Consider the following 21,078-nt stretch of genomic DNA (forward strand, 5'->3'; position numbering starts at 1 on the left):
GTCTTTGCAGTGGCCTGGGGGCTCGGTTTGAGAAGCAGCAACATCACGCTGCAAAGCCCTGTATTTGTGACCTTTGTGTGAATTCATCTTTGCAGTCAAGCTGCAAAGTATGCTTGCTTTGAGCTCTTGAGAAATGGAAATTGGATTTCTTTGGCTAGGATATCACCCCAGGTACTTAAAGCAGCTGATCATAACATTAGTGGTTTCAGTCTATTTCACTGGCAAAGCCCAAGTTTTACTGAGTAAGACTACTTCCTTCTGGTTTTCTTTTTTTTTCCTCTCAGAAGCAGTGCTAAGTTGGTAGCACCCTTTGGGTGCTTGGTGTCTAGGCAGAAGCACACTCTTCCTGACTTGCCATATGACTATGCTGCTCTGGAACCTCATATTAATGCAGAGATCATGCAGCTGCACCACAGCAAGCATCATGCTACCTATGTGAACAACCTGAACGTTGCCGAGGAGAAATACAAAGAGGCACTGGCAAAAGGTTTGTATATCCACAGTCAACAGGTGAGATGGAAGCTTATTGGCATAGATGATACAGGAGAACTACAAAAGGAAAAAAAAAAAAGAGGGAAATGTTTTCTTACAAAAGTTTTGGATTATGCCACTGCAGTATTGTTAGGAGAAAATCTTTCATTGTAGCTTCAGTGGTGCTGATAATTGGAAATCAAATGTGAGTAAAAAGCATGAATTCCATTCTCTATAGTGCTGTAAAACTAGAGGAAGATAATTATTGATTGTTGTGGATCTAGTCCATATTGCATTAGTAACTTGAACCAAAAAAAGACTTGAGTCAGTAGGAAATGGCAGTCATTTTGCTGAACAAGTACTTTGCAGTAAAAGGTTAATAGCAAAGTCAGATAAAGTGAAATTTGTGGGCCTTGATAGTTTTCACATCAGATGCTCTGCTTACTCTTGGTACGTAATCTCGGTTGCCTACAAGTGGAGGTAAAACAAACGTGCAGTTAATGTATACAGCAAGCAGTGGAGAGACTGGAATTTGGGTGCCAGCTATGTCACTGGGTCAGATTTAGGGGTCATGTAGGTCACAAGCCCATGTGAGACACTAAAATATGCAGCAAGTGATCATGGAATTTTTGGTTACAATCTCAAAACTGGAGATATGCTTCCTTCTGCGAAACTTTGCAGTTGTAGCAGAGCTACCCTAAAGCACAAGATGCATTTTTTCTAAATTTTGAGTATTTCAGTTGAACTGATGAAAGTGTGTGAAATAATGTGTATATCTTTTTAAGAAGGTGAAATATTTTCTGGGTTGCTGTTGTGTTGATCTTCTTAAAAGGTATCAGTTTACCTCAGATAAATTATTACTGTATAGACTCAGTTTCCTCTGCTTGCCAGGTAGCTTCACAGTAGAATTTATCTGCTTGGGCTTGGGTAAAAGTGAGAATTGCCAAAATCTGAGTAAACCTGAACCATGTATCCCTTGACAATTAATTGCCAGTGTATTCGAATAGAGAATGGGGATTTTCAAGTACCTAAGTAAGCCTAAAAATAACTTGTACAGTCTGAATTAATGAACTGATGAGATTCGATTAAGAGTCAGATGATCAAGACTGACTGCTGCCTTGCCCTGCCAGTGGCAGATCCAGGAAAGGTGTATTCTGGAGATGTAATTAGTGCAAACACAACTGGGGAGGGAACCTGAACTGTAAGAAAGCAGTGTGTCTGTTGCTGCTGTTACTGATGCTGTTTAATGACCAAGGCTTCAGCCACTATTGGAGGCAGAATTTCTGGTTATCAGAAGCATTTGCAGCGTTGTGGATCCTTTGAGTTATTTTTAAAAAATCATATCTTTTGATAGCATCTCATCACTTGCTGTTGGAATGTTTTACGTAGAGGTAGAGATTAATTTTTCCTTAAGGATTCTGCAGAGATTATTTTCCTAACGGATTATGTATTGGTTGTGGTCGTGCACACCAAAGCAGACAAAGAGTTACTTGGGATATTCATGATTGTGCAGTTTCTTTGGTTGGTTTTTTCCCAACTGGTATCCCAGTATACTGTGTGCAGTATTTTGACTCTAACTAGAAAATGTTCTAAGACCAGGGCAAAGTCTGAACTGTCACCTCATTCTGTCAATATTGTTGTTATTTTTTCATACTTAAAACTGAGCACAGGCAAAAATCTTTCTCGGCTGTGTATCAGTGTTGGATTATATAACATCGGATCAATATCTCTTTTCCAGACAGCAGAACCTTGTCAATGTCTTATGTTCAGCAACAGAAAGTAAAGTATTCTCTTCAGATTAACATGTTCTTCACCTATCTGTATCTGCATAGAAAACTCAAATAAAAGCCATCCTGTTGGCTTATGTTGTCAGTTCATTTGAAAATACGTGTGCACTTCTGTGACAGCGCAGGACTTTGTTTCAGCATCAACTGGTCCTGACTACTGGCCCATCAAAATGTGTCAGATTTGCTAATTGAAGGATATTAACTTGAAACTTACTTTCAGTGAAAACTTGTTCCTACCATAGTTTTCCCTGCTCTTCTTCGGCCATGATGTGACCTGTGATTGTACTCTTACATGACTTAGACTGAGAAACCGAGCTGACTGCTCTCGAGCACCTCTGAGCTTCTTGTCTTGGTTTACTGAATTGTCCATGGACTCTATACCAATAAATTCCAATAAACTTTTGCTGTAACTTAAGGGCAAGTTACCCCTTTTCAGTTGTTTGTGGGGTTTTTTTTTCCCCCAATGCAAAGTTCAGCAGCACAAATACTGTTTTACAAGGACAATGGTCAAATGGCATGTCTGGTTCCTAGTAGTCCTGAGGAGTGGGTTCTTCTAAAGGATGGTGGAATAAAGAGTGATGAACACATTAAAGACTTCTAAGTTATTTTTTAGTTTCTGGCTTGCTATATGTTGTATACTCTGGGTGAACTTGCAAGTGTCATTAAGCCATGCAAAATTCAGGGAAAATGTCCCGAAGATGCCATCTGAGTGGCTCTGAGAGACTTGTTATCCTTAACCTGATATCTAAATCCAGCAAATAATGTTTTTACAGACTGCATTGGATGCTTTGTTTCAGTGCTGTAGCCATCTGTGAAGGTTGTGAGGAAATGCTGAGAACATGGAATCCTGAATTAAAACCTTAGTAACAGATAGACTGCTGCTTTGAGTTGTGCTACTGGTCTGAGGCTTGTCTTCATGTCTGTGTTGTTGAGGTGACTTGGAAAATTTACCACTCAGTCCTGAGAGTGGAGGAAACAGCTGCCCCCACTGATTCCTTACTAAAGAATGTATTGCAGTGGTGGAAAAAGCCTTAAAAACCTTTGAAATGCTTCAATGCTTTTAAAAGCCAAAAAAATGATGACAACATTTGTATTGAAGTGGTGCAGCACTGTTCAGAGACACAAGGCACCAGTGAATTCTTCAAGGAATACAGCATTTTGTGGAGGGAGAGGAAGTACAGAGCTGTTCAATCTTGATTTCAGATGCAGGATTCTGTTGTGTAGTAAAATTATTTGGGTCACTTTTCTGAAAGTATCTCCCTCCAAAAAAACCCCAAGTGAAACAAAAGATAGGAAAGAGAACAACATTTTGTTTGTGTATGTGCTCACTGTACTTACTGACTTTTCTCAAGCACAAGCTGTTTGCCCTGTAAATTGTTTAAAGAAGTTTAAAAATTCTTAGTTTGCAAATCAATGAGCTAATGGGTGAGTAATACTCTTGCCTTGTAGTGATGATACTGAAGAATTTATAAGTGTTGTGTCGTCAAAAGAGTTCTGGCTGTGCTCATTGTTTCATTCTTCTGTAGAATGGCAGTAGGTCTTACGTATGTAGTATGGGCTGCCCAATAGTTGCAATATTGCAGATCACTTATTACAGCATAAGAAAAGGTCAAAGATAATAAATCTTTATTATAGTTTGTCTGTGACTGTCTAAAATACGGCTAACAGTACAAACCTTATGTTTTCTATTGATAAGTCATATGCTCGTAGAAAGATTTTGGAGATCAGTGGAAGCCTAATAGAAACTTCCTGCCTGTTGTGGTGGTGATAATGTTTTTATTTATGTATTTTTATCTTCTGCATCCTTAGGTGATGTTACAACTCAGGTGTCACTTCAGCCTGCACTGAAGTTCAATGGTGGGGGTCATATCAATCACACCATCTTCTGGACAAACCTTTCTCCTAATGGAGGGGGGGAGCCTAAAGGTTGGTGCGTGTTACAGTGGTTTATTGCATCAGTTCTAATTAATAGGTAGAATTGATGATCTTTTCTCACTTTGAAAAAGTCTAGAGAACCTTTATTTTTCAGAGTTAGTTCACCTTTCTATGTGACAGTTACCAAAATTCTGAGGTATTGAGGGGGTTTTGGATGTAAGCCAAGAGTATAAAAAGCTAGTCCCGTACCAAATATTTTAAATTTCTAGAGCTGATTATGTATACACTGCAAAATGCCTGGCTGTTGCTGTATATATCCTTTCCATCTTCATAAGAGAAAATAGTTGTACAAAGCTGTGCTAATTAAATTGCTGTGTGTATTCGGTTCACAGAAAGGGAAGAAATGTGCTGCAGACCCACCCAGCCTAGTGGCTGGAGTTTTGCTCCAGTTTGGATAGGGATAGTTTAGCAGTTAAAGCCTAAAGGAAAGAATCCCCTTGGGGAGGATAGAGTACTGATTGCCTACAAGTGACCTGCAATTAAAGGTAAAGGCCCTATAGTACAGATCTCACAAAAGCAGTTGTGATAAACTTCAGAGGTTTTGATGGAGGTTTATATGGCTGTGGTCTTTTTGTGCTTTTTTTCTGTTAAAGGAGAGCTGATGGAAGCCATCAAGCGTGACTTTGGTTCCTTTGCAAACTTCAAGGAGAAGCTGACAGCTGTATCAGTCGGTGTTCAAGGATCAGGCTGGGGGTGGCTTGGCTATAACAAGGAGCAGGGGCGCCTACAGATAGCAGCTTGTGCAAATCAAGACCCTTTGCAAGGAACAACAGGTCAAGTTTCTTTCCTTCCCTTCTGGTTCTGTAGCTTTGATAGGCAAGTGTATGAGATCTGAAAAGTGGTTTATGGACAATGCTGAGAAGAAATTGATGGATAAATAGATCCGGAAAACCAAATGTCTCTTCTAGCAGAAGTGAAAACACAGTTTTTAGAGCAGCATTTGTAAAGCAGGACTTAAAAACTCTGAAGAGCAGTAGGATTAAGTGTCTTTCTAGTCCAAGGGAAAATAGATGGGCCATATTGTGAAAGTGCTTTTTAACTGGCCAATATTTTAGATTCAGCTTCCTTGGATTTTTGAGTAGCTGGAGTAACTTGCACATATCAAGCAAGATTAAATTAAGCCTCTTGCCTTCAGATTTTTTTTCCTCTGGCAGAGGAGCTGTTCACAGCACTGTCAGTGAAGGCCAGACAACAGGAGAGGGTAAGATGAACATAGTAACTCCTGTTCCAATGGCTGGGTTTAAAATGGAGCCTTACAATTGCTTCCTTTATATTGACAGAGTAATGAGTGTCAACCGAACTAGTCTAGGATGTGATTAAATGTTACAGTGGGCAAGCAGTACAGCACTGGCAATAATCTCTATCCAAGATATTCTTACTTCCTTAGAGAGACATGGAAGTGGTAATGGCAGGCTGGACATCCTTTACAGAGAGAAGAGGTCATGGCCAGTGAGAATCTGCCTGCAATGTCCATTCACCCAAATCATTTTGCAGATACCTTTAAAACATGTTCCACAGAATTCATAGAGAATGGCAAGGAATTTAATGTATTTTCAGCAGTTTGTGTATTGCCTATCAGTAGGGGGAAAAGAAATTACAGATTTAGTATAGGGACATAGAGCATAATGGGGGTAAGTTTCACCCTCCCTCCTGTGAAAATTTACCATTAAAAATTCAGTAACAAGGGTATTTTAGCACAAAAGCAAGGAGGTAATTAGGCACTTAATGAATAGCCTGTAATTAAAGTATTGGAAGCAAGCTGGCATAGCAAGAAACCTTTATAATGTAATTTTTCATGAAAGTGCTTGCATAACTGTGCGAAAGATACAAACCTTTCAAAAATTACTTCATCTGGTTTTGGTTATGTCTTCAGGGCAGTTCCAGAGTATTTATACATGTGTTTACCCGAATCAGCTCTTTGAGTTTATGCAGAGTGTGTGTGTGAGCACAGTTTTGTTAAATATTGCAATAAGGACCCGTGTGCTGCAGAGCTCTTTGTCTTCCTGCAGAGTAAGACTCAGAAACTGGGAACAGCTTGGGGATGCAACATAAAACTTTACATGTAAAGTGTGTTTTCATGCATTTAAAAAATTCATACTCTTTTTTCACAGGTCTCATTCCTTTGCTAGGCATTGACGTATGGGAACACGCTTATTATCTTCAGTATAAAAATGTTCGACCTGATTATTTGAAAGCCATCTGGAATGTGATCAACTGGGAGAATGTATCTTCAAGATATGCAACTTGCAAAAAGTAGAGTGGAATTCTTGCACAGACTACTAAAATGTCACCAGTTCTACTCTGATACCACTCTTGCAGTAGTGCCTGTGGCTTACAAATGAATTGTTCTACTGCAGTAAGCACTTCACTCATCCAACAAAAGCATTTCATAATCAAGCAAAGGGTCTGCTTGTTTAATTCTGTGAGAGGTATTTACTTAAGAGTTCTGAAGCTTTAAACTGTTGTGCAACAAAGGGAGACACTTTAATCTGTTCATTGCATATAGAAACATAGGTCACCTTGCTGAAGCTTAATAAGGTAATGGATTTCCTTGTTGCACTAAAATACCTAAGTGGAAATATGTACTACTGTTGCTATAAACAAATAAAACTCAAAAGAAGAATCTTCTGTAACTGTCTGCAAGAGACTCATTTTTAGTAATATCTGGTCTAGTTACTTGATTTTAAAACAATTGGAAGAGAAAAATGCCTTTTGTAATTTGTTGTATTACAGGCTGCAGAGCTTTCATAAAGGTTGAAAAGATAAATGAAAGGGGAAATAGGTGTTGCTGTGCCTGTCTGAATTGACTGTCTTCAGTCATCCCTACCCCTTCCTGCATCTCTTAAGTGAGATCTTTGTGTATCACACTGACGCACGGGTGTTGGAAGCATTAGCTTGGGCAAGAGATTACAGTACTGGCTCAGGCAGATTGTTCATATAGGGGCCCAGTGACAGCATGTGACACTCATTTCATACTAGCTGTTCAGGTATGTCTTAGAACGTCCTTTAACTAAAGAGACTGATTCCATGGAGGAATCAAGTATGAGTTGTCTCTGCACAGCCGTGTTCCTGAAGCAGTAGTAGCAAATAAAACTTGATGCTTGAAGCAGGGATGAAGTAACCTGCATGGTGTAATAGAGCATGCCCATGGTCTTGAAAAAAATGGTTGGCATGTTGTACTTCCCACAGTGTCTGCTTGAAGGTGAAGGAAACTGGAGTTTTTTTCTGTTCCTTATTACATACGGTGAAGTACCACATAGCAGAGATTGAAAAACTGGTGGAGTGCTCCTCATAATGAGTGACTGCTGAGGCAGGGCTTTGTTAGCGAGTGCTGTAATGTGTATGCCAGACATCCTGGTACTGCACACTCCAAAGGAACAGGAGGTAAGTATGCCTGTAGACTGGTGCTCTGGCTTAAGCTGTTGAGGAAGCCTGAGTTGGCTCCAGGTGGTGAGGCTTTAAACTATGGAGAGCTCCTCAAGCATAGCCAGCGCTTGCTGAGGCTCTAAAGGCAGGAGTGTGAAACCCAGCACATGCTGGTAAGGCTCAGTTTCTGCTGTGCATCAGGTTAAGAAAAAGTTCAGCTCCTCTCCTGCTTCCAGTCAGCTGGTGAGTCAGTCCTGCTGCCTTGTGTCCTGTGTCAGTCCGAATGTGGAAATCCTCGGCTGTAAACAAACGAGAATGTCTGGGATAGGAAGATGAGAGCTTACTAACTGTTGAAGGTAAATAGTAGGGACAGTGAAGCAGTGAAAATTATTTAATGCTTGTTCTGGTGGACAGCTGTAAAGGACAAAGGTTTCTTATGTGGTTCATTTGAAGTAAGGGCTTGGTTAAACTCTTAATTCCATACTGCTGTGAAATCTGGAGAAAGTGGTTCTTGTGGCACTATGAGCTGGAGTATGTGCCTGTAATTTAGCAAGTCTGCTAGCAAAGATGTTGACTGGGCAGTGGAAGTGCATAAACCTCTTACTAATCCATGTTAGGCAGTAAACTTGGAATTGCTGCTGAGAACTAGCACTTTGTGTTACAGTAGTTGCTGTGGTGGTGGCCAGGTCTGTCTCCCTACATGAATTGAGAAATAGGAAGGGAAAGCCTTACAGCTGATCTCAAATGCCCTGTCTGGACAAATCTGAAAGCCATTACTCAAACATGAAGTTAACTGTTTGTTCTACCTAGAGCTTCCTAGCCCTAGTGGTAAAAATAGGTTTGTGTGTAAAGTCATCCCCAACCTGAACTGTGCAGAGCTCATCAATGAGCATGGAATTATTTGTAGACTTGATCCGCATGACAGGAGCAATGAGTTTGCAAATTTCAGTGCTGGATTGGTCTTTGACCTGGACCAAACAGAAGAGTTGCAAAATTGCATCCTGACAGTCCCCAGGGCTTAGCCATGTCGCTGATGAAGATGCTGTGTTTGTAGACACAGTTAATTTGTGTGTAGGCCACAGTATGTTCAAATAAAACCTTGGAATAATTTTAGAGAGGGGAACAAATTGCAGTACATAACCCAAAACCTGGGAAATGATAGTGTGTCATGGCCTGAAAGAACAGGGTGCATCAGGTGCATCCCATAATAAATACTTGCAGGTGGCAAAGCTGCTGCACACAGAGACTTTGGTTTGCACATTACTGGTTTTAGTGGCCGAAGTGTTTTTCAGAAACATGCAGTTGGGTCCAAAAGGGCAATATGCTGCTGGGAAATGCAAGCGCATGTTTGTGACTTTTTGCTGGCCTGTAAAAAGACATTTGAAGGCTAATGTGAATCACAAAGTGTGCATATCTTGTTCTGTACCAGAACAGATTGGAGTAATTCAAGGTCAGCCAAACTGAGCTCTTGCAGCCTTTCTGCCGCCCCCCATGACAGCCCCAGTGAGCCCTCAGGATGGCACCTACATCCTGCTCGGAAGCAGGAGGGGTCTGTGGGTGTCTTTACTGAGCACGCAGAAATGGAAATAGATTGAAGATGCTTTTGCGCTCCAGCTTCTAATTTCCGCCTCCCAAATTTTTATTTTACCTTTATCTACAGCATGTATTAAAAACCCCCCAAAGTAGTAAACCCCTAAACTGTCTCCAGAAAATACGGACAGTTGACTCAGCTTGTGAGCTGGTAAGCTCTCATAGACATTAAAGCCTCTTTATTTACTGAAGACTTACTTGTCTTTAGTTTGCATTCAAGAATTTAGTTCTCTCTAGTGTAGCAAAGTAGGTTTAAAATGCCACTGTGCCATTCTGCTAATATTTTACATGCCTGTTGCATTGACCTTGCCGAAGTTAATCATTACGCTACTATAAACTGAAAGAGTTGTGTTTGCAGTCATGTCTAATACTGAGGAGATAAAAATACTGGTGACTTGTTAGGCTTAACCTGCCTTTTTTTTCTGCTTAATAATTAAAAGTCATGCTCTCAGATTTTGTCATAGCTGCTATTACTCTTGTTGATTCAAAAAGCAAGGGGCTCTGTGGTAGGAGTGTGTGAGTCTGCAGAGCTGAAGCAGCTCCTGTCCCGGAGACCCAGAGCTGTGCCTTCCCCACTAGGTGGGAGTGTCCGTCTGTCTTATTCTGTTGTCTTCGGGCTTCCAAGTTGCATTTCCAAGAGTCAGGTTACGAACCTGGCTGGGTGTTCTCACTGCTCAGGAGGGGATGTGTTTGGATTTCCACTTTCTAAATAATCAAGGTGACCCTCGTCAGTGAACAGTATGTGGGGAGGAGACAATGCTGCTGTGGAGAAGGTGGTTTATGGTAATACATACAGTCAAATAAAGAATTTACTGTGACTAGAGCCAGGCAGGCAGAGGCTAGAGGGAGGTAGTCCTAACTACAGCGAAGATGCTCCTAGGGTTCCCATCTGCCTCATCAGGCTCTTAGCGTGTCTGTGTAGGGACACTGTACATGACATCCTGAATGGTCTTTCAAGTCCAGAGACCACAGGTTTAACTGCAGGGGATGAAATCTGTCACACTGCTGCAATTAAGCCAAGTCTGCAGGGAGTACGCAACCTGAGGCACGGAGCTTTGCAGTTACAACTGTGCTGCTTTATAGGGCTGCTGCTGCAGCAGCTTTTCACTGGATCTTCTCACCTAAAGAGATGGATAGACCAATTAGCACAAATTGGTAAACCTGCTGCTGGACCTGCTGGAGCTGGTGGTGGACCCACACAGCCTTGTGACACCACTGAAGCAGCTTTGATATATGTCCCGTAACAGTGTTTTAAAGCATGTCTGGATTTATGGCAAATCCCTGGAGCTCAGAGAACTCCCTACAGCACAGCACTTGGGCAGTGTTAACATTAGGGCTTTGTGAAGTGACTGGCAGTCCCCATAGTTGTGGGCTCCTGTTGCATATAAATTTGAAGAAAAAATTACAGTTTAATTACAGTATTAATTTCTGTGGAACTCTGGGGAAACATGTAAAAGTTGCTGGTCATTGCACTTGGTATTTGCAGAGAGGGGCTTTAAGAATCTGACTTCCTGTGACGGAGTTTTGTTCTGGTAGGAAAGGTAAAAACTTTGCAAAGTCCAGGTCTGTCTTCAGTTAGACTATGTTTCCTTAGTCCTTTCTTGTTCCCATCACCTTCTTTCTGAGAGGGAACCAAGTCTATACTTCCCTGGCTTCTCCCTACCTCTCCTGCGGTCCCTTACTGAGCCCACTTCCTTTGGAACGAGCTCTGCAGTTCTGTTCCTTGCAGCTGTGTTGCTTCTCACCAGCTGCTCCATAGTGCCTGCATCTTAAGGGCTTATGCTACTGGCGCTAGGACTGTAGCTCTAAAAGGTCAGATCTAGAAGCAAGCAGCATGGTAATTCAGCTACTTTTATCCATAACCTTTGCAACACTCACAGTATCAGAAGATTACTGCACAGGAATTTCAGTTTTGCCTTGTTTTTAAAAGAGAAGGTTGGAAGTTTTTACTCACTTACTACAAAAAATATCACTGACATCACATCAGAGATCTGCAAATCAGAAGGCAAGAGAAAAGAGTATCTGTTCATTTAAGTGTCATGATTTGAAGGTAGTCTCACAATTCTGAGAAGGACTCATTTGTACTATTCCAATATTTGAACTTGACAGGAAATTGTGATGTTGCAACCCTTGTTTTGCCTCTAGAAATTCAGACCTGAGGTAGCTAAAAGCAAGGGGTTCCAGTTTTCAGGAATTTTGAACTTTGGCTGTGGTCAAAACTGGATACAATTGACAACTTGTCAGTGTTTCCAGGAATCCAGAAGCTCCCCAGGCCCTACAGCTGTCAGGGAAGTCTGGTGTCTTGTCTGTGAAGGCAGCTGTTGTGGGCTTCAAGCCTCAGGCTTCTCCAAAGGTCATTCACACAGAGCTGTTTCAAACAAAACCTTTTGGGCTCATAAAGGTATTGTTTAAGAAAGCTCTCTGTCTCTCTATGTATCTGTCTTCTGACTAAATGCTTCACTGGGATATTTCCAGCTACTCTTATCCCTCTAGCAGAGTTGTGTTAAGAGGCTGTAGGGAGGAGGGGAAATGCAGTCTTTCAAAGAATGCATCATCAAGCTGTCTTCGATTTCTTCCTCCTATAAAAGATGCACACAAGCTTGGCCAGCCTGCCAGGAGAAGAGCTTGACTCTTGGCTCCCTTGAGTGTTTGAGTTCGTTTCCCAAGTCACTGAGAGGAACTTGTGTCAGAAGGACTTTAACTTTTTCTTCCATCTGGACTCCCCCACCTCTCCCTGGGTTTAATTGCAATAATTTGTACTGGTATTTACAAGGAAATGTGTTCATTAATTTCTGCTTATTTATTATTCTTATGAAAGAATAAGGGTCAAAAAACTAAAACTCTCACCTGTTTTTTTGGGGATGAAGGGATATTATTTATAACAGCTTAAGTGTAGGGCTTGGTGCTTGTTTGCATAACTAAATAAAATGGGAGCAATCAACAGGAATTAGCCTGTCTGAAGGTCAAAAGCTCTGGTGGGAGTTTTTGCTTGCCTTCATGAGATCCAGCTCAGTCAAAAGCAGCTCAGAGCCAGAATTGCTGCTTTTCTGTATTATCTAGCTGGAAATTAGAGTTGTTCCTGGATTTTGTTTTATCTAGAATGTAAGTCGTAGCAGTTAAGTGTTGGTTGTTGTCCATCTGCTGATATTCCTTGCTGTCCTAAATGCGTTCTCTCCATCTGGTATGAAACTGTGCAGTGCACATGGAGTGTGTGAGTGGCAAACCCATGCCTTGTATACAAGAAAGCGCAGGATATTAAATGGAACTAAATGGTTTTGTTCCAGATGTGGCTGTCTGGCACAGGCACTGTGGAACGGACAGAGGTGTGGGCTAGTGATGAGGGCTCAGCCTTGAAACTGGTCTTTGAGAGTAACGTCTGCACCTACTGATTCTGAGCTGACCTGCCCAGATTTCTCTACAGCGGGCTCTGATGTCAGCTTCATTAGAAAGTAGCATGTTTCTGTGGCCTCAGAGAAGTATCCAAGCAGCTAGATCCTATTGGGATATAGGACTATCCCATCAAAGCCCTCTTTCCTTTGCCTGAGCACTTTGCATCAGCAGCCAGTATTTTGCACAACAGTGCAAACAGTGATCTTGCTGCTGTATTTTTTTATTCCAAATCCCAAGCTGTTCACTGCAGGGCAGTTCTGCATGGGTAGAAAAGAGCAAAGATGTCCATGGCCAGTTGATGAGCTGTCCCCATACTGCATCCAGGAAGCATGTTTTAAAGTCGGCTGTAAAGGGATTCTGTGGACTGCCCCCTTGAGCTGATCCTGACATCAGGGCAGCAATATAGAGAAGTCCTAGTCTGGCTATTACTCACTTGGAGCTTCTTGCAGAGTCTGAGCTGGACCTGACATCTGAAAATCTTAGCCCTGCCTGTAATCCTTAGGGATTACAGTTTTGAAGGGGCTAATATGTGTATGTGTCTAAATATGCAAATATGATAATGAATTTATCTCTATGTGTGTCATTCAGTTAACCTCTTCTGAATGTTTGGAGAAAAAAATGGCAGAAAAACCATCTGGTTACACTCACTCTTGCAAGCCAGCATCTGGCTGCCAGACTTGAGAGGCTGCGTAATCTCTGCTCATGTGGTTTCCATGCTTTGATTCCCTGCTACGACTGAGTGCTGCAGAGGAACTCATCCCTTGTGGCAGAGTGTGATCTGACAATGTGTTGGAAGGACAGAAGGTGTCCACCATTAGACTTTGTTTACATCGAAGTGTTGCCAGGGTAATCCAAGTGGCAGCATATGTCTATAGTGTTTCATCACTAAAGCCTTGGCCTTAAAAAGCTCTTGCTTATGCTGGAACTGTGCTTGCAGTTACCCAGATATATTGTAGAGGTGAAACATCTGTCCTGCACTATGAATGTCATAAAAGTGAATGCTTCCTGTTAGCCTCTGAACTGAAATTCAGGAAAAATACGCTTTGCTTTCCTTACATGCCACACACACGCACAAGGAAATGAGACCTTGCGTCTTGCCTCTTTGATTTATTTCTGGATGAATGAAAAGGGTGCGGTGAAAAGGATAACAGTGCAGTTTGTGCAAAGAAGGAGGACATGGGTGCTGCAGCGTTGCCTCTGCTGTCTGTGTGGACACTTTGGACATTCCAAAATTCAGGAGAGCAGCATGGAATTCTTCCTGTGCTGACATGAACCTGTATCTCCCACTGGTGTGCCCTGTCTGCCATGGCAGGAGCATTTCAGAGGTGATGTATTTTGAGTTCCTGCAGCCAAAATGACTGAAATGCTCATTAGTTGAGGTAATCAGGCAAAGGTGACCCCCTTCAGACCAGTGCCCAAGGTACTCCCCGAATAAGGAGAGTCTGGATATCAAAAAAATACCGTGGGCAGTATCCTGACTGCTCAAGGGGAGCCGTCTGCCCTCAGCATGATCTCGTTCCACTAACTGAGCCCCACATCCTCTTTCCAGCTCCAAGCATTTGGTGACTTCAGATGAATTGGCGAGACATTTTCAATCAGTCAACACCCCATATTCAGTAAGTAAGTTATTTGCTTCTCCCAGTCTTGCCCAAAGCATTTTTCAGTTGCATGAAACTATTTTCTATTGGCTTGAAAGGGGAACAGGAATGAAACAAATTTGTTGACTGAGTCAGAGAACATGTAACAGCAGCTAAACAAGAACTCTGATTTACTGATTTTCGTCATGATCAAATTTAGGCTCCATCTTCCACAGATATTCAGGCTGTGGAATTTTTTTTTTATCCAAAGGAATTCACAATGAATTTGTTCATCTCTAGTCAGAATGACTGTCTTGGTGGCAGTTGGCAGTGACATTTGGGTTATGTTAACGAGAGCAAAATTAAATATAGTGCAAAATTAAATTTAGCACAAAGTAGGAACCAGCAACATGAAAAAGAAGAAAGAACTACCTGACTGCAGATCAAAGGGAGAGAATTACTGGAAAGTCCCAGCACTAGTTTTTTTTTAGTTTGGGGTTTTTTTCAAGGAAAGAAAAAAGATTACAGTCAGAAAACTGGGATAATAATTTTCTTTTTTGAAGCCACATAACCTCACCTTCTGTTGGAGAAACAATCAGGTTTTATCATTCACCTTGACCAGAAAAATAAATGCAGTGGAAGAGACAGGGAGAGGAGAAAGGCTCTGTTTTTGTCTTTCATACTAATTTGCATACTGTTCTTGACAATGGTGAGAAATTTGTAAAAGTTTTCTGAAAAAAAAGCCCAAATGAAGGAATCAGAAAAAGAATATAACTGGAAAACAACAAAACCAAAAAAAAGGTTGCTTGTAGAAAGCCAGTTAGTTGGTTATCTGTTGCAGGATATTTTTGGTGAAGACTAAAAGCTGCCCACAGAAGTTAGTAGTATCACCACCATCCACTCAAAACAACCCATTACCTCCACTGCCGTCATCTGTCAAGTTCTCAGGTTGCAGTCAAGGATTGTCAAGCATGCTCCAGCCTCATTAGCAGTAATTTTTAAGAAAAATATGTCAAATAACAGAGAGGCCCCACTTAGACCAGACGTATCCTATCGCTGCGTTGTTTTCACTCTCAAGTTGGACTAACATGAAACTAGGCAGCATTAATGTCTGTATGGACCCTCTGCTCTCTTAGAGGCAGCTGCTCCTTATCACCAAAGGGAATGCTCCCAGAAGAGCCTGTAGTTGCTTGTAGCTGATGTGTTGCCATTCCAGGTTCAAACATCCACCTTTCCTGAGTGGCAGCAGTTGCACAGCCCAGATCCTCATGAGTCATGCAGAGCAGGCAGCTGGATGAATCCATCAGACAGTTGTATGTTAAGCCATGATCTACAAAGGCACAGGAAGAGCACTTCCAGCAGGAGATGGTATTTATTTCCACAGAAACAAAATAATCCATTTTATGTCACTTTCTTTGCCACGTGGCAAAAGACAGAAGAGAACAGGCAATGGTAAGCCCATCTGCTTCTTGTGCTCTCTCAAACGTCAATAATGTAGAGGTCTAAATTGTGAACAAATACATTTATCTCTGATTTATGTTAAATTGTTCACATGTGATGTACATAGCCAGGAGTGTCATGGAGTAAAAAGCCTGCTGCATTTCAGAGATCTATCTATCAGGCAAGTCTCAACACATCTCCAGAGCTGCAGAAGTCCTTGAAGTTGCGCCTGCTGGTCTTGTCCTGCACCCTCTGCACATAAAACTTTCATTCTTAACAAGTCCTACAGGAAATTTCAATTGCAATTTCCTTAAGAGATAGGACATCAATACATTTCAGAAGGAACATAAGCAACAGAGACCAGAAAAATGCTGCTGCTTCCTGAAAATATATGAGATTTGTATGTATTTGGAGAAGGCCTGAGTATCTTGAGAAGTGTTTTGTATTTTTTCATTGGGAGCTGATAGAGTCCTTGCTCACTCTTCTTTCAGTACCACTTAGCAGATTAAGGTTATGAAATTTAATGTGGCATAACAGTCCAAGCAATTATTTCTGGGGCTGTGGTGGTGTCTAGAAGGTCATTGCCTGAACCCTCGGCCTGAGATAAAATTAGTCTTAAAAGAACCCACTGTGTAAGTAGGGTCCAGGAACTGCTGACTGTGTGGGGGATGGATGAGGCTGTCTGCTTGCTCCCCTAAGGAATGGTCATAAATATTGCTGTAATAATGAGAGCTTGCAGAAAAATCTGAGACAGTAGTTTGAATAGCAATATCTGTTCTCTAACAAGGAGGTTTGGGAAATCCCATATTCTTCTGAAGTTCCCTAGTGAATGTATTGACCATATCTGAGGGATTTTTGCACAAGTTCACATCCAGCATCTGGAACAGCATATAGGAATATATTCCTGAAATGCGAATGGGTGATGCTGGTAAAATACTGCTATATTAGCATGCAAGTAAATGGGTTTTTTCCTGAAAACACCTGTAATTACAGCTGTAGAGGAACTAACACCTATTTATTTGGAGGTAATCAATCATATTGTGGCCTGGCTTACACAGGAATTTGTAGAAAATGGATGATCACAGTGTCTCTTTGTGTTTTAAAGCCTGTAAATTTAGTATCTTTTTCCTTTCTCATTTCCCACATAATCTGCTTTACTCTTTCTTTCTCTTTGATAAGAAGTTGAGTCCTCTCTCCTTGCAGAAGCTGAAAGCTTTGATCAAATCCTTGCCTTCCTCTTTCTAATGTGTGTAACCCAGTAGAGTAGGATGTCTGTGGCTAGTCTGAGCCTCTGCACTGAAGTGTATGGAATAACCAGGTTTTCCAAAGCCAACCAATTCTGTGTGATACAAGAGAGCCTCAAAAAGAAATTATGATCTCTTGCTTTAGAGACAGCAATAACTTATCTCCCTCTCAATCACACTGATGTAATACAATTTATTTTTTTCCACAGAATAGGATAGGAAACTTTCAGGAAGAACTAATTTATCACAGCATCCCATTAACTTTGTGGAGGATCTCAGGCTGTTGTTTTTATAGAGAAAAGAAGTAAAGTTAAGTTGAGGCAGGATATATTGTTACCCATGAAGCTTATACACCAGACAAAACTACAAAAGTAGTTTTTTTGTGATCTTGGCATAACTTCAGTAATGATTGATGTGAAAAGCCACAAAGTGGAGCCTTTAAAGTAACAAACGTTGCCTAGGAAAAAGAACCACTACTGTAGAGGGCTGGCTGGCATGACAGATGTGTTTTCCTCTCTTGTACAGTGAGTTTCTTCTCCAGTATGCTGGGAAGGGAATTGTATCACACCAAAACACTGCCCTTCTTCCACCCTAGGGCACAGGGCTTGCTTGGGTGTTTGCTTGCGTTAGCCTGCCATATAAGAAGTCAGGATGTAGCCTTCTCCTGTGTTTGGTAGCTTGTCAAACTAGGCCATGTCTTTGGGCTGTTAGGGGAGTTGCAGATGCTGCTGATTCAGCTGATGGCTCTGGAGGAGTCCATAGCAGGGAAGAGGGCTGGCCTGAGTGCATCCTTCTGCAGATCTGAGAGAGTTTCATTGCGGCAGGTGGCCTCCTGTTGTGGTTCCTGGGAACAAACCTCCTTAAGTGAGGCCATGCAACTTATTTTGTAGCCCTTCAGGCTACTTACTCCCTGAGTTTGTGCTGTGCTATTTCTAATACCATGCCCTGTGTTCAGATCCTTTACAAGAGCTGCCTTGCTTTGGAGTCTCGTCTGTCCCTCTCCACAGAGTATGAGGAGAGCCAAAGGCTGGCAGCGCAGGAGGATTTATTGCGTTGGTTGTGTGCCCTACCTGGGTGCAGGGCAGGCACTGGGGTACCAGTTAGGTCTTCCTGAGGTGCCCACTCATCCACAGCCCCAGGCTGTTCTTGCTGCTTCAGAGCCCTGACTCTTGCTGGAAGGCAGGGGAACACAGGGTCATCTTTCCCAGAGAAGGAGCAGCAGCTGCATTTAAATCCCTTATCCATGGCACTGTAGTGATTTTGCTACTGCTATGAGGATCAAATTTCAGCTGTGTGTGTCCCTTGTGACTGCCAGGCACACAGGATACAGGTGTGTATGTATACTTAAACAGTCAGGAATGGCGGTCTCTGAATCCAGCAGTGCCATGGTGTCAACATAGAGCTGGAGAGAAGTGTGCTTGGAAGAAAACCATTTCTCAAACTATGTTTTGTTGACTCAAAGCCCTAGAACAGCCAAACACTTCAGCAGGTATTTGATTACAAACAGAGGAACACTCACTAGCTTGAAGAGCAACCAACTATGAATTACCTAGATGGGCAATGCTATAAAAGGGCAACAGTTGGCCAGCTGTGCCCTTCAAGAACAATACAGGCCTCTTGATGTAAAATTACCTTTTTGGCCAACATTTTCTCATGTATGACACTACTTCTCTTTGATAGCCAAAGCTGATTGAAAGAAAACCTCAGAAAAACCCAGAGAGATGAAATGAGGAGGGAATCTAATAAGCATAAACCTAAATCTCTAATATTCCTAATTCTGCAACGGCATGATTGTCAGTAACAAGCTTTGCATGAAAGCTGAAATTTCATTTTGGATTCATTAGAAGATTTTTATGCTACTGAGGAAAAAAAAAGAGAAAATTACACTCCCTTATGAATTGCCAAGTGATCACACAATAGCTGCATTTGTTTTATTAGCCTTCTGACCTTTCTCTTCTCTGGTGAGGTTTCTTTTTCCTATTAGCTCTATTAGAGCGTCTACTGAGATGGCAACAAAACAAACACTGTTATTGTTGGCTAACTTGCTCTTTTAGCAGGGAACAGGGATGCACAGGCCGTGAGCAGACACTGGCCTTGCACTTCCATGGTAGGCGTGGGAGCCACACCATGCCTGGGACACCAGGCTCTGGTAGGAAGCCCTCACTGTGGACACGACCATGCTGAGGATGCTGCACCTATTTTCATAAAGTGCTTTAAGTCATGCTTGACTTGTAGGCTGGGAGTGATTTATTTGCCTCCAATAGAGGAGCATTATTTTGTTTAGTGCCATTCACGTATTTTTGCACAGATATTGGGGGGGTTTCCCCCCTCTTTTTTATAACTGCTCCCCAACACCTCTTCCTCTGGTGGTGAACAGTGTTAGACCCTGTGGTGATAGCTGGATGCTTTCTGCCCCTGTGGTTCCTGGGGCAGGTTGGTTTGCTGCAAAGAACTGAAGCTTCTGGAGAGATGGTTGTGATTATTGTGGCAGCTCTTCCCAAAGCACTATGCGGATTTTGTGTCCTTAATTTAACTGGCTGCTCAGCCGCAGTGGAACTGAGCGTTTCAAGAATTTATACCAAGCAGTAAGGGTCGACTGTCATGCTGGCAGGGAGCAGGACTATGGAATTTTTGGACTTATATGGAAGTTTGAGAAAACTTCAGAAATAATTCTGGAATATGCCCAGCAGACTGCTTGGTAACAGAGGAGCTGGCTGAGGAATTTATAGCTGCGGGGAGAGAATAATCATCTTTTTTCTAAAGAAATTTTGATCCCAGGAGAGGAAAAAACAACTCAGAAGAGTAGTGGAGAATTTGTCAATTATCTTTTCCTTTGTGGTTAACTTATCTGGGACCTATACATATAAATCATAGTAATAACACAAACACTGCTGAAATTACCAGCAGCATTTAAGGAGGAGAATTTGGGAATAGGATCTCACCAGCTTTCCAAAATGCCAAGATTGTAGTCCTGTGTTATTCTAATATTAGTCACTTCTAGCAGATAAGATTGCACAAAAACCACAGCCCATCTCCAGTTTCAGGAGGGCCAAACCAAGCCAGTTAGGAGCAGTTAAATTGCTGGTTCTTGAACATAAGTGGCAGCACGATAAATGTGACCTGTTAACTCCAGGAAAGTGCAGCCAATTTTTCTTAGTTTAGCCTTAGGGAAAAAGCGTATTAAAACTTTGCATGTTGGCATTTGAAGTCTTCTATCTTTAGACAAATGGCACTACAACTCTAGAGTTTAAGGAGGAAGGCTGAATCAACTGCTCTTATACTTACTTATATTTACTCCATATAATTACTTTGTTGTCCTAATTAATTTCCTTATAATATCTTACCGCTCAGGAGACTGAGATACTTGCAATAATCCATGGTACTAGACACTTTTTAAACACACACCACTACCAAAACACTCCCACCTATCTCTCTTTCTGTGGCTGTCTAGGTACTGGGAAAATGTTTACAGTAGCTGTATTTCTTGTTGCACACCAGGGGTGTTTGAAGTATTGCGTCAGCCTGGCAAAGAGGCAGCTGGAATCAACCCTGACACCCCAACATGGGCTGTGCTTGTCTTTAGTGAGAAATGGGGTAATTGCTGACTCTCTCAGGGAAGCTGTACATCTAAAAGTGAACAAATTACTAGCTGTTCTATTAGATGAGATATGATAAAAAGGGGACACCTCAGACAGTGAGGAGAATAGAGAAGAATAGGGTCAGGGCCCATCCAGTTAGGGGATAGGCCCTTATGCCATGCTTTGACATCATGCAAGGTAAAGTTATACCAGGCCTTTGCTGACAGTCATCAGAAGATGATCTGGTACCCTGGATTCCCAAAACAAACAGTCAGGAATCGGAACTGTGGTATTGCAATTAAAATAATAACAGCTGCACTGCCACAAGGGCTTGCTCGCAGCATGAACAAGTGATGTTCATCTCTCTGGGATTTCACACTGATTCCACCTCACCAGCCATTTGAGCATCCTGTGATTTTCCACAAAGCTGCTCAGGACAGGCAGAACAGCAGAGACTGTGAGGCTATTCTGGGCCCCATGGCACAAGGGGTTAAGTCAGGACCAGGGTGAACACACTACAGAAACATAGGGATGAACCAGAAACTATCTTCCAGCTTAGCATCTTCCTATCTTTTTCACCTTTTTTGTGCACAGATGTTCTTGCAAAACCCCTGTTAAAAACCAGAAAGAATTAATAATACCTGCTTCCAGGGCCTCACTTAGACACAGACAGTACCTCTAGTTACCCAGTTTGAGCCAC

The 21,078-nt window shown here is 41.9% G+C and overlaps 1 protein-coding gene across 1 annotated transcript; it reads left to right on the top strand.

Annotated features, from left to right (window-relative positions):
• The first annotated feature begins 255 nt into the window (after positions 1-255).
• Positions 256-6,826, top strand: SOD2 (superoxide dismutase 2, mitochondrial). Its single transcript, XM_008637866.2, has 4 exons — positions 256-487; positions 4,068-4,184; positions 4,787-4,966; positions 6,305-6,826. The coding sequence occupies exons 1-4, from the start codon at positions 400-402 to the stop codon at positions 6,448-6,450; spliced, it is 531 nt and encodes a 176-aa protein (XP_008636088.1). The 5' UTR covers positions 256-399; the 3' UTR covers positions 6,451-6,826.
• The last annotated feature ends 14,252 nt before the right edge of the window (positions 6,827-21,078 follow it).

This window comes from Corvus brachyrhynchos, unplaced genomic scaffold, assembly GCF_000691975.1.
Source record: "Corvus brachyrhynchos isolate BGI_N302 unplaced genomic scaffold, ASM69197v1 scaffold14, whole genome shotgun sequence".
Lineage (NCBI taxonomy): Eukaryota > Metazoa > Chordata > Aves > Passeriformes > Corvidae > Corvus > Corvus brachyrhynchos.

What these genes read in the sequence shown, in the direction of transcription:
- SOD2 (XM_008637866.2), top strand. Translation starts at nt 400, where the DNA reads ATGCAGCTGCACCACAGCAAGCATCATGCTACCTATGTGAACAACCTG. An exon ending in CAAAGAGGCACTGGCAAAAG is followed by an intron (nt 488 to 4,067) that starts GTTTGTATATCC and finishes CTGCATCCTTAG; the next exon opens with GTGATGTTACAACTCAGGTG. An exon ending in TGGAGGGGGGGAGCCTAAAG is followed by an intron (nt 4,185 to 4,786) that starts GTTGGTGCGTGT and finishes TTTCTGTTAAAG; the next exon opens with GAGAGCTGATGGAAGCCATC.